Below are 16,180 nucleotides of genomic sequence, written 5' to 3'. Positions count from 1 at the left end.
ACTAACTGAAAGAAGAGCTAGTAAGAGATTTGAAAGTGGGAGGGGGAAGGGGAGATCCAAAATGATAGGAGAAGACAGGAGGAGAGGGATGGAGCCAAGAGCTGGTAAGTTGATTGACAAAAGGGATATGAGGGGATCATGGGACGGGAGGCCTAGGGAGAAAGAAAGGGGGAGGGGGGGAAGCCCAGAGGATGGGCAGTAACAGATGGGGTACGAGGAGGAGGTGGGGCATTAGCGGAAGTTAAAGAAGTCGATGTTCATGCCGTCAGGTTGGAGGCTACCCAGACGGAATATAAGGTGTTGTTCTCCAACCTGAGTATGGCATCATCTTTACAGTAGAGGAGGCCTTGGATTTCCCTATGCGACTCCCTTGTCTGTTTGTCCCCCCATCCCTCCCCACCGATCTCCCTCCCAGCACTTATCCTTGTAAGCGGAACAAGTGCTACACACGTTTCCTCCCTCACAACCATTCAGGGCCCCAGACAGTCCTTCCAGGTGAGGCGATACTTCACCTGTGAGTCGGCTGGGGTGATATACTGCGTCCGGTGCTCCCGATGCGGCCTTCTATATATTGGCAAGACCTGACGCAGACTGGGAGACCGCTTTGCTGAACACCTACGCTCTGTCCACCAGAGAAAGCAGGATCTCCCAGTGGCCACACATTTTAATTCCACGTCCCATTCCCATTCTGATACGTCTATCCACAGCCTCCTCTATGATACAGGCTTGCTCTGTTAACAGCAGATACCAGCTGGTCCAGTTTAAAGTTGTCCACCGTCTTCACTATTCTAAACTCAAGTTGCACGAGGTTTACTCTTTTGTCTCGCCAATGTGTGATTGATGTCAAGGGATGGAGGGCATGTTGTCACACACCTTTTGGTTTTGCCCTTCACTGATGGGATTTTGGTCCAAAATATTTGACTGGTACTCAAAAGCCTATAAAAGATCATTCCCTTTGGAAGCTGGTCTCGCCACCTTTGGCTGTTCACAATCCACTCTATGCTTCCCTACAGTCATACAGCAGTCTCTGATGCTGGGGATGACTGTCACCAAAAGACTTATCTTGAGGGAATGGAAATCACCCTCTTCCCCCTTCCTTCCAGAGATGGATGGCTGACATGATCTCAGTCATACAGATGGAGAGACTCAAGTTCTTGAGAACCAATTCAATTATAAAATTTTTGGCTAACTGGGACCCATTTCTTGTCTACCTAGAAGGAGGCTGGGGGCAGATGAATAATTTCTCCCCAGCTGATTTCTCACGGCCCTCATTCGAGACTTAATGTTTAGCATTATGTATAACGGGCATCCCTCTAATGTTATGCCCCTTTTTTTTTCCTTAGCTTATTTTATTTTTACACGTGTCTGAGCTTATATGTTCTTGTTAATTTTATTGTATTTTGAAAATAAAGTATTGCAAATTTTTTTTTAAAAATAATTTACAAGGATGTTTCCAGGACTGGGGGACCTGAGTTGTAAGGAAAAGATTGAATAGGATAGGACTTTCTTTTTTGGAACATAGAAAATTGAGAGGATATTTGATAGAGGTGTACAAAATTGAGGGGTATGGATAGGATAAATCCACACAGGCTTTTTCCACAGAGGTTGGGTGGGACCACACCTAGAGGTCATGGGTTAAATGCGAAAGGTGAAAGCTTAATGGGAACATGAGGAGAAACTACTTTACTCAGAGGGTCATGAGAGTGTGGAATGAGCTGCCAGTGCAAGTGGTGCATGTGAGCTTGAGTTCAACTTTGAGGATTTTGGATAGTCACATGAATGTTAGACCTTAAGACATAGGAGCAGAATTAGGCCATTTGACCCATTGAGTCTGCTCCGCCATTCAATCATGGCTGATCCTTCTTTCCTTTCCTCAGCCTTCTCTCAGTAACCTTTGATGCCACGGCCAATCAAGAACCTGCCTTAAATACACCCAATGACCTGGCCTCCACTGCTGCATGTGATAACAAATTCAACACTCTCTGGTTATAGAAATTTCTACACATCTGTTTTAAATGGATGCCTCTTTTTCCTGGGGCTGTGCCCTCTTGTCCTAAACTCCACCATGAGAAACATCCTTTCCATTTCAGTTCTGTTTAGGCCTTTCAACATTCGAAAAGTTTCAATGAGATCCCCATCATCCTTCTAAATTTCAGAGAGTACAGCCCCAGAGCCCTCAAATGTTCTTCATATAACCTTTTTATTCCAGGAATCATCCTTGTGAACTACCTCTGAATCCTCTCCAATGCCAACACATCTTTTCTTAGATAAGGAGCCCAGAAGTGTTCACAATACCTCAGTTGAGGCCACACCAGTGCCTTATAAAGCCTTGGCATCACATCCCTGCACATATATTCGAGACCTCTTAAAGTGAATGCTCACATTGTGTTTGCCTTCCTCACCACCGACTCAACCCACAAATTAACCTTTAGGGTGTTCTGCACAAGAGCTCCTAATCCCTTTGCATCTCAAATTTTTGGATTTTCTCCCATTTTTGGAAAATAGGCTGCACGTTTATTTTCAAAGTACATGACCATGCATTTTCCAAAATTGTATTTCATTTGCAACTTTCTTGCCCATTCTCCAAATCTACCCAAGTCCTTCTGCAGCCTTCCTATTTCTTCAACACTACCTGCCCCTTCACCAGTCTTCGTTATAATTTGCAAACTTGGCAACAAAGCATCATCTGAAGCGTTCAGGGTATGGAGAGCAGGTCAATGGAAATAGGCATTTTAAATGGTTCGGCAGAGAGCAGATGAGGGCCTCTTTCTGAGCTGTGCTTTCCTATTACTTTAATCGTATATTTAAACTTGAGACGTACAGTACACATGAACTGATGATTTACTGGAAAACCTGAAGTTCATGTCATTACTCTCACAAATTGCAGCCCGTTATTTAAAGTTTTTGAATAAAATGTGACCAATAAAAATTTCCTTACATTTTTTTCCTACTTGATTCCATGAGATTAATTAAAATTCTCACTATTCTAACAATTTATCGTTCTCTGTAGTTTTTCTATTGATCTTTTCCACCAGGTCCCTCTTACCATTTGAGTATAGTAAACATGTAGTAATCCAATAGCAATTTTCTGTGTGTTAATTTCAGACAAAATAAAAATATCCCTTTTCTCATACTGTTTCCATCTCGGGAGACAAACCATTTACCAATATCTTTTGTAAACCTACAGAATCACACAGCTATCTTGATTATACCTCTCCAACCCTTCTGCTAAAATGCTATTCCTTCTTCTCAATTCCTTTGTCTCTGCTGCATCTGTTCCTGGGATGAGGCTTTTCTTTCCAGGACATAACAGATTCCCTCTTTCAAAGAATGGGATTTCCCTTGCCCCACCATTGAGCTGCCCACACCCACATCTCCTACATTTCCCGGACGTCTGTGGTCACCCCAGCTTCCTGCTGCCTTAACAAGGATAGAGTTGCTCTTGTCCTCGCCCACCACCCCCAAGCCTCTGTGTCCAACCCATCGTTCTCCACAACTTCTGGCATCTTCAATGAACCCTACCATCAAGCATATCCTTTACTTCCTTCACCCATGCCCCCTCCCCCGTTCCGTAGGGATCGCTCCTTCCATGATTCTCTTAATCATTTGTCCCTCTCCACTAATATCCCTCCTAGCACTTATCCTTGCAAGTGGAGTAAGTGCCACACCTGCCTATTCACCTCCTCCCTCATCAGTCCTTCCAGCTGCAGCAACAATTCACCTGTGAATCTATTGGTGTCTGCTCTGTTCCATCTGCAAAATGCAGAATTTCCCTGTGCCCAAACGTTTTAATTCCTATCCCCATTTCCATTCCAATATGTCGATTCATGGCCTCTTCTGCCACAATGAGATCACTCACAGGGTGGGGGAGTAACGTCTCATATGGTGTATAGGTAGCCTCCAACCTGGTGGCATGCATATCATCTATTTCTCATTCTGGCAATTTTTTTCCCTCCCCTTCCCCTCTTCTGTTCCCCAATCTGGCTTCTTATCTCTTCTCACCTACCTATCACCTCCCCCTCATGTCGCTTCTCCTTCTTTCTCCCATAGTCCACTCTCCTCTCCCATCAGATTTCTTCTTCTCCAAACTTTACCTTTTCCACTCAGCTTCTTACTTCATCCCTCCTTCCCCCACCCACCTGGCTCCATCTATGGCTTTTTAGCTTGTCCTGTTTCCCTTTTCCCCACCTTTTCATTCCCCTTTCCTTTCCAGTGTTCATGAAGGATCTCAACCCAAAAACATTGACTGTTTATTCATTTCCGTAGATGCTGCCTGATCTGAGCTTCTCCAGCATTTTGTGTGTGTTGCAGTTAATTTGTATTCCTGCTTATATGTAAGCCTGATTTCTGTTGGTCACTATAGCATAACCCAATTTGGCAGTTTGTGCTTGCTGCTTCTCAATGTTGTTTTTTTTCATTAATTCATACACAATACAGCATTCTGGATAACTTTACGTTTCCCTCCATTTTCTTGTCTTTCTGATTTAGGAGGTTATGGATCCAGAGAATCATGCAAACAATCCAAAGCAAGCCTCAAATATAGTTCTGAGAGAGTACGCTTTTGACAGAGGTGCTGCCTTTCAGTTAATACTAAGAAACTTTACACCTTACTGTATTTTTAACCAAGACTAATTTGCAAGACTAAGGCTGGTTTTCATGGCATTTACTGTATACCCTCTGTATATGTACCTATGACAGCAATAAGCTTAAACTCAGATTACGTTTGCATTTTCAGATGAAGATCCTATTGATAAGGGAGGTATTCCTGAACTTTAAGATGCAAGCTTTAAAAGATGATGATGTTGCCATTACTGTTCCAGTATGTAGGTTCTTCTTGTAAGCATGTTAGTTGCCACTTTTTTCCCCATACATTTTTAGCTATGCTTCACAAAGTGTTTTATTTACTGTAAAGTGCATTGGAACATCTTGATATTTGCTGTGGAAATTCACAATTTTATTTTTCCTGCTTTGGTCTCGGTGTTTTTTGAATTTTATTTTCCATATGTGCACTTGCTGCTGACCTCTTTCCTCTAACAAATTAGTTTAAGTCATCATCAGAACATTTCTTCATGTAGGAACATAGGATTCATTTGATTAGGCTTGAACCAACTAGGCTTATGCGGATTCTTCCTGCTCAAGACCATGACGCAGTGTCCAGAAATACAAAGCCCTTCGACATACATCACTTCTGCAGGCATCCTGCATTATTTTCCTGTGTCTGTACCTGACATCCAGTGTTACATACTAGTAATCCATCCATCAAGGCCCATTTCTTTAATCTGTTTCCTTGCACCTTAAACTGTATCATTATGCCCTTGACCCTTTTCCTGTATTGGTTATTGTTTCCAATGTAGACCTCCGTTTCTTTCCATTGAGCATCGTGCACAAAATGCTGGAGGAACTCAGCAAATCAAACAGTTATGGTGATTTCTTTGGTATCTACTAAGTATTGGCTCAAAACTCCAAATGGGTCCCAAGCATTATATAAGCAAAACTCTGAAACAAGCTGTTTGTCCCTCGTAAGTCTTGCATCTGACCCTTCTTATGAAAACTGAAGACATTTTTGGCCGAGTCATTACGGAAATTGTCACATTCTTGTGATTAGAATAATGTCATAAGAATTGATGTTCATTCGAACTGCTGTACTTGACTAGTACGTATGTTTTTTTTAATTGGGTTTTAATTAGCACATTTTTTTCTGTGCTTTTGCAGTTGGCTTTGAGAGCTGGGAATGAGAAGGAAGAAGGGGAGACTGCTGATACAGTTGGTTGCTGCTCACTCCGTGTTGAACATATTAATTTGCATGATAACTGTGACGGACTGCAGTGTGTGGTAGAATTTGACTTCCTGGGAAAAGACTCGATCCGATACTACAATAAAGTAGCAGTGGAGAAACAGGTATAATCTTCAACTCCATCCAGTCAGAAATGCAAAGACATGACGAAGTGCCTCTAACATCTTAGCCTGCTTTAATGTTGGTAATTCAATTATTTCAGCAATCACTGCTTAGAATGAAAGAGAACACTTTAAACATTTCTACAAATTCATTTGTGAGTGCAGCAAATTGTGCAGAGACCAGTAGTGATCTATATTGAGCTTAATAGAAAGCAGCAATAATGTTGCTAAAATAGCCTCGATGGGAAAGAGAAACTGTTGTCATTTCCGAGTTGTTGCTGTTACTGAAAATGAGAATCTTGAATGAAATTAATGCTTCTTTACCAATGACATAATTTGTTTTGACTGACATTGTGAACATCAGAAAGTCATGGACCCTAGACTCTGCCACTCAGCAACACACAATTGCTGATTTACAGTAACCAATTAACCTGCTAGCTGCCACATCTTTAGGAACACAAACAAAGTGCTGGAAGAACTCAGCAGACCAGGCAGCATCTATGGAAAAGAGAAAACAGCTGGCATTCCAGACCAAGACCCTTCATCTTAGTTCCTTCTAGGTGAGGTGCTTTCCTCCCACATCCTATGTGGACACCAGGAGAACTTACAAACTCCACACAGAAAGCACTGGAGCTGAGGATCACACCTGGGCCCTAGCATATCTTCTAGATACACTAATCTGTAAATTACTTGGCTATTATGAAACACTAATTAAATTTCACATATGAATTCTCAGTAATGTTACTGAAAATCTCAATATTAGGAAGCCTTTTAGGATGTCCAAAAATATGAAGGTGCTTGGGCTAGTTGTTAGTTTATGTATTTATGATTATCCGAGTTGTGCCTCAGTTCAAACACAAGACCTTTCTGATCTGTGCAGCTTGCTACTATACCTGCTTAAATCCTGAACCCATGCTAGGTAACATGGCTGAGATAGTGAACCTGCTGTTGGGTACAATTGAAAGCACATTCTATATTGCAGCTTTCTGTCCTAATCCTCGAATGATCAAACTATTGGCATCAAACAATTTTTTTTATATTTTCTGAATAAATTGAAAGAAATTATTGAATTTTTGAATGGAAAAATTATCCTTGTATGTTAAAACACAGATTTTGCAAGGCATAAGTTCTTACTTAGTTACTCCCTGCTTTAGCCAATTGTATCAATTTGCTCCATTGTGAACTCAATTTGACACTTGTATAGTAGGATTCTGGAAGTTTTATCCCTAGTACTGCATCATCTCAAGACCATTAAGGCAAAACTCTAGATTATCTAGCCTTATTACCAGAGCAAATTGTAAGTTAATTGCCTTGGACTAGAGCAAGACGTGTGATCATGGAATGTCAAAACTAAAATTGCAAAAACTGTGAAGTAACAACAGCTGAGACCTACATTCCATCAGCTTCCAACCTGGGGTCCACGGACCCCTTACTTAATGGTATTTGTCCATGTCATTTAAAAAGGATGGGAACCCCTGGTTTAATTGTTTGGTTAAGAATCTATAAGGTTTGGTTAAGGATGAGTGCATAAACTATTATATCCAACCCCATTTCTCAGTTGTTTTGCTCACCACCTTCAATAAATGCTTCACACAAGAGCTAATTTTCAGAATAGGAGATTATAACTAACAGTGGCTAGATTCCAGAACCAGGGCAGTTGAGTCACAAAGTACAGATAATGTTTGTGTTCACATGCATTTGGAGTCCAAAACCATGCCATTGTTAGCTCACTTTCTTAAAGCATACAAAATGTATATTGCATTCAACTTCCGCAAGGCAAAGGACTTCTGCCAACCTACCCTGATTGTACATCACTGTCCTCTGTCAATAAAGCTCATGGCAAAACCCTGGAAGGTATGGACCATTGTTCATTGCATACTGAGTAAGTCACGTTTTGGTGTCTTGGATCTTCCTGGTTTGTTAATTTCATTATGCTGCTGAAATCTTCAGTCTTTAAGGTTCTATAGTTTATTACTTCTGAGTCATTCCACTCATTGGCTTCATCAACACCTCAGTGAACTTCAAGTTACCCTAAACAAAAACAAACTTTGACTACTTTTGTGTAGTTCAAGTGGTATAAAAGGAATATTTCATTTGAATAATATTGAATATTATTGAAACCCTAGTGATATATATTAGCCTATGTTTTGTATTTTAAGTGTTGATAAAAATTGAACCCTGTGCTTCTTTCTGGTCTGGAATTATGATGAAACATGGTCTTTGCTTATTTACTCAAGCTTCACGATGATATCGAACATTGTTTTTGTCCCAGTTAATTGTGGGTTCAAGCCCAGACTAAGAACTTAAATATATTATCCAGGCTGATACTTTAGGAGTACTGTAGGGAAGTACTTATAGAGCTTTAAATTAAGCTTCCATCTGTATCCTTGGATGCAGAGAATCATTTGAAAAAAGGCAAATAAGTTCTCTCCACAGTCTTGGTGCAATTTCATCTTCAATTAATTTTAACCAAAAACAGATTATTTGGTCGTCTTTTTACTTGAGGGACTTTACACAATTTGACTGCTACATTCGCTCCATTACAATAATAACTAAAAAGCAGAAGGACTTAATTTGCTGGTAAAGTGCTTTGAGATTACCTTAAATGATGAAAGAGACACATATAATATGCCAATTCTTTGTTTGGTGTTCCTATATTTGTGCATTTCTGTGCAATACACACTAATTTTGAGTAAACTATCACTTATTCTTTCCTTAGGTGTTCAAGAATCTAAAGTTATTCATGGACAATAAGGATCCTACAGATGACTTGTTTGACAGATTGAATGTATGTTTCTCTTGTGGCTCTTGCTGATACAGATTTATCTAAATTCAGGTTCTTATTACTGAAAATCTGCTTTAATACATACAAGGGGTGATTGATAAGTTTGTGGCCTAAGGTAGGAGGAGATGAGTTATTAACTTCAAACTCTCTGCATAATCACTCAGAGTTGACCTGCATGTACATGTAATGGGAGCTGTATAACTCATCTCCTTCTACCTTAGGCCATGAACTTATCGATCACCCCTGCTGTGGACACTTTCTGGAGGTCCAAGATCCGTATGCTCCACGACCACTGGACTAAGTGTGTAAATGTAGGAGGGGACTATGTTGAAAAAAGAATGTGCTAGGTTTTCTAAAATTGACTCCTCCTACCTTAGGCCACAAATTTATCAATCGACCCCAGTAGATGTATGTATCGAATTCTGCTAACTTTTGTTCACTGCAGTGAAAGCAATGTATTTCTCTGGAGCGGGGCATGCAAACAGACATTTGTTTTATTATTTTACTATAGACCTCTGACTTGAACAAGCATCTTCAAGAGTTAATGGAGGGACTCACAGCCAAAGTGTTTCGAACATACAATGCCTCCATTACACTGCAAGAGCAATTGGCAGAACTGACAAATCGTAAGTGGCTATCCTCTCATTGAATAAAAAATAGAATGTGTTCAAAATATGCAGATACAATGACTTAACATTGAGTAAATCCTTTCATGAGAAATGGAGTCAGGCGCAAGGTGTTGAAAGCGGTCAGCAGATCAGGCAGTATCTGGATTAAGATGAAATCACAGTTGCAATTTGATTTTATTTGTTATTTCCCATGTCTGTAGTTTAGATTTTCACAAAAACAAAACAGGTAATTGTTTAGACATCAGAAAACTTTGCTCTTATTTAGTAGCTCTGGTAGCATCTGTGAAGAGTTGGTGTTTCAGGTCAAGGCCTTTCTTTAACCTGAAGCATTTAATTTTCATTTTCCTCACGTGCTGCCTGATCTGCTGAATGTTTCCAGTACTTTCAGATTTTATTTCAGTTTTCCAGTATCTTAGTTTCTTTGACTTTTACCATATTTTTAGGCTTTTTTAAAGAAGAAATTCCTTGTTATGTTAAGTAAAATAATGTTTTGTTTTAGAAATTAGCTAGCAATTAAAAACCACTCAAGATTTTAGCTGGCTTTTTAGCAGCCATATTTTTTTCTTTCTTTGATCAAATTTATGTTACACTTTAGATATTCAATATAAATTATTCCCGATATAAAGATCCCAAGTAATTATTACAAATGTTTCTATTCTCTTTGCTCACGTTTGCTTTATGGCAGTGGGTGCTTGTCTGTAACTATTTTGTATAGAATGTGACAAGGGATACTTTGGGATTCTGAACAGTTTCTTGGTGTCCAAAATGATCAAAATTTAATCTAATTAGATTGGAAACCTGATTCTAAAAACAAACGGATGCAATTCTGATGTGTGCATAGCATTGAAATAGGTTCTTCAGCATCCACAGAAGAAATGCAAGCTCCCTTAAATACTTACAGTAATGGTATTGAAATGCAAGTACTCTGAGCAGGAACACTCACTCGACCCAATTCAAAAGTTCAAAGTACATTCATTATCAAATTGTGTAACTTGAGAATTGTCGTCTTGCAGGCAGCCACAAAACAAAGGAACACAATAGAATCCACATAAAACCCCACACAACAAAGACCATCAAACACCCAATGTGTGGAAAAAATTGAACAAATGCAAACTATAAAAAAAACAAATAACAGCGAACATGAACAGTGTCCCTGAAAGTGAGTCCACAGCCATGGAGCCAGTTGAGTGCTGATGGCTGCCAGCAGAGTCCGTTCACCGCTGAAGCAAGTAAAGGCTCAGAGTAGAGCTAAACACCAGTTTGTCCTTGTTCTTTGGCCTCAACACCTTGATCTTTTTAATCTGGCTTGGTGCTTAAATCGGCTAAACATTGGTTTGTTTTCTGCTCTTGGGCCCAGGCTCCACCGCTTCAATCTGGTCAAGTCCACTCCAGCAAAGGCTGCCACAGCCATACCTGCACTCTCAAGAATCCAGTTTGCCAACTTCATGATACTACCAAAACAGCAGGTTATACCAGCATTTCAAAAGCTCACCTCCCAAAGACCGTGGATTGCAGTGATTGTAGTCCAGAAAAAGTATGTTTAATAGAATAATTAGTAGTTTTGTTTGCTGCCCACTAAGTGTTGCCATGTTTTGCCAGCACCATTTTGGGATTTAGCCACAAGCAATTGTCTTGCTTGGCATCATATCACTTTCAAGAAGGCTCCTGAGCAAACTTGAGTACAGAAGCAAGTTAGCACATTAAAAAATTAAGTCGTGCCGGTACAGAAAAACTTTGAAGTGGGTCTTCCAGAACAACGTAGCTGTGAGGGTCAATCCTAAAATCAGGTTATTTGGGATTTCTATCAGGAAGCCCATAATTGCATAAAGTGAATGGATATCTGGAAGAGTCTCCTGATTGATAATGAATGCTGGACAATCGAAGCTTACAGGTCAAAAATCACATTATTGTTGAATTCAAGAAGTCAGGAATAAAGAATCTGATGGGGTTTGACATAAATTAGCCAATATGAGGTTTATGTGAATGACCGTTCCTATGATTTGTCATTTGTGACTGAAAGTTGGTGTTGAAGGGTTTTCTGTATCCTTGTGCACCTGAAATAGTTTGTAGATTTTACTGTAATACAATTATTTTTTTCAGTGACCTGGTTTGTTTACATTTTTCTTTATAGCCGAAGACAGTGTTGCAGAAAAAATATTGTCCTATAATAGAGCTAACAGAGCAGTGGCCGTTCTCTGCAACCACCAGAGGGCACCCCCGAAAACCTTCGAGAAAACTATGAAAAATATGCAGGCCAAGGTACAATGTCCTGAGAACCAAAACAGAAAATAAAACTGAAATAAGCATTTACAGAGCTCGGGTTGTAGATTGGACTAGCAATTAGTCAGTGTAGTGCTTTTTAAGAAGAATGCAACCAAGCATTTTATACAAGTGAACCCATTCCTTTTTAATGGGCAACTTGTCTATTTTGGAAGTATTTTAAATTGGGCTGCAGAACTATAGACTCCATGTGGCTTGCCAGCTTTTCCTGGATAACTTGTTCAAAAATGCCATAATAGTAAGCTGGCAGTTTACCACAGAGTTTCTCTACATTTCCCAGCATTCTTTTTGTTTTTAAGTTCTATTCAGACTTTACTACAAGGAAAGATTTCTAATCAACAATTTGGATGTTTTTAATTTGCTAACATAAATTTAACTAGGGTCACATTTTAAATCAGTCATCCATGTTTTCAGTTACCATTAGTAAAAGCCCTCTCATCATGTTTGTTATTTGCATTTATTTTCCATCATTTTAGAAGTGGAGGCTGATCTTCTGTTAATTAAAGTGAATTATTTAAAATTTATTCAGTTAAAATTATTTTCCTTCATCACACCCCATTGTATCTTGGAAGTACATTACCATTCCTATTATCCTGGGATTGAAATCCAGCTGCTCGCTATCCCAAAAGTGTAATGAGAATGTCTTTACCAGATGGATTCTGGTAGTCAGGGTACCTTTCTGAGGGATGAGCATTAATTGCCAGCTTTTCTTACAATATTCATGTCCTGAGACTGAATTAAGTTAGCCTCCATCAGTTCTACGGTGATCACCAATCCTATACGTGTAACAAAAAAAATCATACAATGCCAAAAACAATATGATGCCATCAAGGCTTTTCAAAAAAAATTTGATTTGTCTTGTTCATTATTTCCCCAAGTTTTCAGTTTCCCTGCATATCTTGTCCCACTGAAAAGTATTATATTGCCATCTATCCATTTTTAAGGATTAGCATTTGCAGTCATTGCAATTAGAGAAGAAAGAAAATTTAAAATTATTTTATGTCTTATCTTTGTTACAGGCATAACTTAACTTCAGAAATGTATGTTAACTTCAAATTATGAAAGGAAGTTAAACATGAGCTCAACTAATACCAAAGATGGGTTAAATTAAAAGGTTAAGTTTTACCCATTAAATATTTTCAGGTGCATTGCACAGTATATAGTGCTTAATGAGATCTGAAGGATGTGCTGTTTATCTGGATAAAATTTGCCTTGGTGATGTGAAGCTGCAGTAGAAACCTTTCCAGCTTCAACCATAATTGCTGGCACAGTTCATCTCCATGTCAGGCAATTCAGTCAGTCAGATGATAACTTCTATTGCTACTCAAAGAACCTTTTATTTTTAAACTTTAACTGAGGTCAGTGAAGTTAAGTAACTTAAGGGCCTGCTATAGAACTGTAGAAATTTATGACACAAGGATTTCATTTGACACATCGTGTCCATGTTAACAAAAATGGGAGCTTCCCTCTTCGTTCCATACTCCTATTGATTACTTTTTCATGGTCTTTTTTTTTTGCCTTCACATACTTCGATGAAAATATTATCTTCATCACCCATCTAATCCTTATTGATTACTTTTTTAACATTGGATGCCACAGTTATCTCATTAATAAGAGTGACAATTTTGTGGTTTATCCCTTGATTGGGAATCAGTAAATTTCGTAGGAACAAATCAGCTGTGATTTAGACTTCACATTTTTCTGTTGGCAGATTGAAGCAAAAATGGAGCAACTTGATGCAGCTAAGAAAGATCTGAAAAATGCTAAGGTGGATTGCAAAGTGAAAAAAGATGAAAAATCTAAACAGTAAGTCTGAAAAATCATTAAACAATCTTTTACTAAAATTAATTATTCAACAGGAAGCAATGAAATGTGTATAAATCTTTTTTCTGTTGAGCTGATAGGAAATGACTTCTACAGCATTAGTGCACTCTCGTTTCAAAGTATTTTCCTCCCAGTTTATTCTATTGATAACATGATGCTCATATCAAACTGACTCCTGCATTGATGGGCCAGGAACAGGCAGAGACCATTCAGCTCTCAACTGAATTGCCACTCAATTGGTTCATGGCTATTCTGAATCTATCTACTATGGTTGTATAACCTTTAATATTCTTCTCTGACCAGCATTAATTTTACCCATGCCAGCTATTGGAAGAAGGATATCCAGGTTTCTGCTACCCTCCTTCTGTAGCAGTATTTCTTGGTATTACCGTGAAACAGCTAGTTCTAACTTTACCCTCATCCTTCATTTCCCATCATATCATTTTGGCTTGTAGACCATTATCATCTTGTGAAAAATCTACAGTGAACCTGACGGAATTATGATTGCATTCTTTAGCCAATTGCTCTGATAATGTTCAGGCATTGACATGTTAAAAATACATTATTTGATATGGAACTAAGAAGCACCCAGAATATGGAGGAAGAGGTTGAGAGGGAAAGAGTGGAAAGACATAAGACTAAAAGTTCAGTTGTCTTGATTGGTTGGGTAGAGGAAGGGTGAGAATGGAAAATAACTTCTTGAAATGCTTTTCTAAATGAATTGACTTGAAGCTTCTCTGTGCAGGGTGGTTGAAAAGAAGAAGAAACTTGTCCAAAAGTTAGAAGAACAATTGAAAAAATTGGAGGTTCAAGCAACAGACAGAGAGGAGAACAAGCAGATTGCATTGGGCACATCTAAACTGAACTATCTTGATCCTAGAATCACAGTGGCTTGGTGAGCAAGAATAATACTGAATATATATATTTTTTAATGCTGAAATGCAAAACTGCTTCAGCCATTGCAGTGGGAAATGAGAAAGAATGGAATTTGATCTACTGAATAATCCATTCTATGAAAAAAAAAGTATTAAAGCATGGGAGTTGCATATCAAGTGACTGTTTACTGCAGAAGCAGTTTTTGAATATCAGTGTTGCTTCATTCGCACCCAACAAATTCAGATATTGAAAGACTAACTGGATGGTGCAAATAGTTCTTCCCTTAAAGACTTCAATTTTTCTTTTTCCAGATACTGTTCAATTTATAGCAGTTACAAATTTCAGATTAGCATTTATTTTCCTCTCTGTAATGCTTTCTAAAAACTGTTTCATCTTTTCTGATTTGGTCAACATAATCTTTAGTATCCTGCTGATTTATGAAATTGCAGTAGAGTAGTTCCCAGCATAAGTGTACAGTTTGGTTACTAATCCATTTTCTGTTTTTTGAAGGTGCAAGAAATGGAACATTCCCATCGAGAAGATCTACAATAAGACACAGAGAGAGAAATTTGCCTGGGCTATTGATATGACCGAGGAGGATTTTGAATTCTAAAGCCATGCTCATCTCAAAGCAATTTACTCAGTACCTCAGGGAGTTAAAATAAATGTTACATTATAAAGATTTGTACTTGAACACTTCAGTGAATGTTTCTGTTAATTTTGTATTTGTTAAATTTATATATAATACAATTTTTTGGTAAATTTGCATTGTGCATATTTGGTAGGAAATGTGGAAAAAAGTAAGATTAAAGGTAATGAGTATATAAGCCTAATGGAAATTACATTTGTCTTTGTGGATCACATTCTTCAGTATACACAGAGAATGATTTGCTTCTGAACAAAATAAGTTCATTCTCAACATCTTACTATCTCAGTCGTATTCAAAATTCTTGAGCTGTTACAAGTAGAATATGCAACCAGTGCAATTGCAGGGGAATATCATATACAACTGTAACCCTCTCACCGGGGTTTGTACACCAACATAGCTCGTTGACTAATTCTGCTAACAACTACGTGACTTAGCGGTGAGAAAGCTGTCTTTCATAAGCTATATATATCTAGGGTTGGTATGATTTGGGGTTCAACCAATCAGGAACCTTATTTTGAGTGAATGCTGTGTAAATATTGCCCATATACAGTGATTGGTGGCCCAGAAATGACAGATCATACACTAGCATAAAATTATAGAAGTATATTTACCAACTTTACAGTTACAGAAAAAAGAAAATAAAACTGAAAGAGCCCATTACAGTTAAACCAGTCCAATGTGCACATAAAACTACTTATTTCTGGAGTAGTCGAGGGTGTATCACTTTACTCACGAGCTGGACCCACAGTCTGCGTGAAAGCACCAATACAAATTTCCCTTGAACAAACTGGCTCTCTTGGGAGTATTTGCCCTTCCTCCTTGGAGCCATTCATCTGTACAAAGCACTTCTTGCAACAGAGATTCTAATTCCAATGGCATTCTGTGGCATATTCCCTTGTGTCCTGCACTTCAGCTCCCACCAGAACGACTCTAAAACCAGACTACTGTCCTTCAGAAGTCTCTCCCCACCCAGCTCTCTAGAAACTGCTGTACATCCCATGAACCTGATTGGCTGACACAACATCCCAAAGTTGGAAAACATAGCTCCTTCTCTTTAGCCCAATCCAAAACACTTACCAGCAGGACACTTTGCAGAAAACTGCTAAAATACCTCACATTATAGCAGGAGAAATCTTAGCCAGGGCATTACACAATAATCAACTGCAACTCAAATAATGGCATAGATCAAAACAAAATTAAAGTACAGGTAGACCTTCACTAATGTGGCACCGTTGGGACCTG

At 38.7% G+C, this 16,180-nt stretch overlaps 1 protein-coding gene across 2 annotated transcripts in view; it reads left to right on the top strand.

Annotated features, from left to right (window-relative positions):
• Positions 1–15,104, top strand: part of LOC140198751 (DNA topoisomerase 1-like) — a 46,875-nt gene extending 31,771 nt beyond the window's left edge. For both annotated transcript variants that reach the window (XM_072259766.1, XM_072259770.1), the window contains 7 exons: positions 5,713–5,898; positions 8,615–8,683; positions 9,192–9,306; positions 11,441–11,568; positions 13,301–13,395; positions 14,159–14,308; positions 14,800–15,104. In XM_072259766.1, the coding sequence (XP_072115867.1) occupies positions 5,713–5,898; positions 8,615–8,683; positions 9,192–9,306; positions 11,441–11,568; positions 13,301–13,395; positions 14,159–14,308; positions 14,800–14,902 (846 nt within the window). In that variant the 3' untranslated portion in view covers positions 14,903–15,104. The remainder of the gene's footprint in view (positions 1–5,712; positions 5,899–8,614; positions 8,684–9,191; positions 9,307–11,440; positions 11,569–13,300; positions 13,396–14,158; positions 14,309–14,799) is intronic.
• Positions 15,105–16,180: the final 1,076 nt, after the last annotated feature.

Source organism: Mobula birostris, chromosome 1, assembly GCF_030028105.1.
Source record: "Mobula birostris isolate sMobBir1 chromosome 1, sMobBir1.hap1, whole genome shotgun sequence".
In the NCBI taxonomy this organism is placed as follows: Eukaryota; Metazoa; Chordata; class Chondrichthyes; order Myliobatiformes; family Myliobatidae; genus Mobula; species Mobula birostris.
Note: the sequence above shows the minus strand (reverse complement) of the source record. Positions and strands in the feature narration are given on the sequence as shown.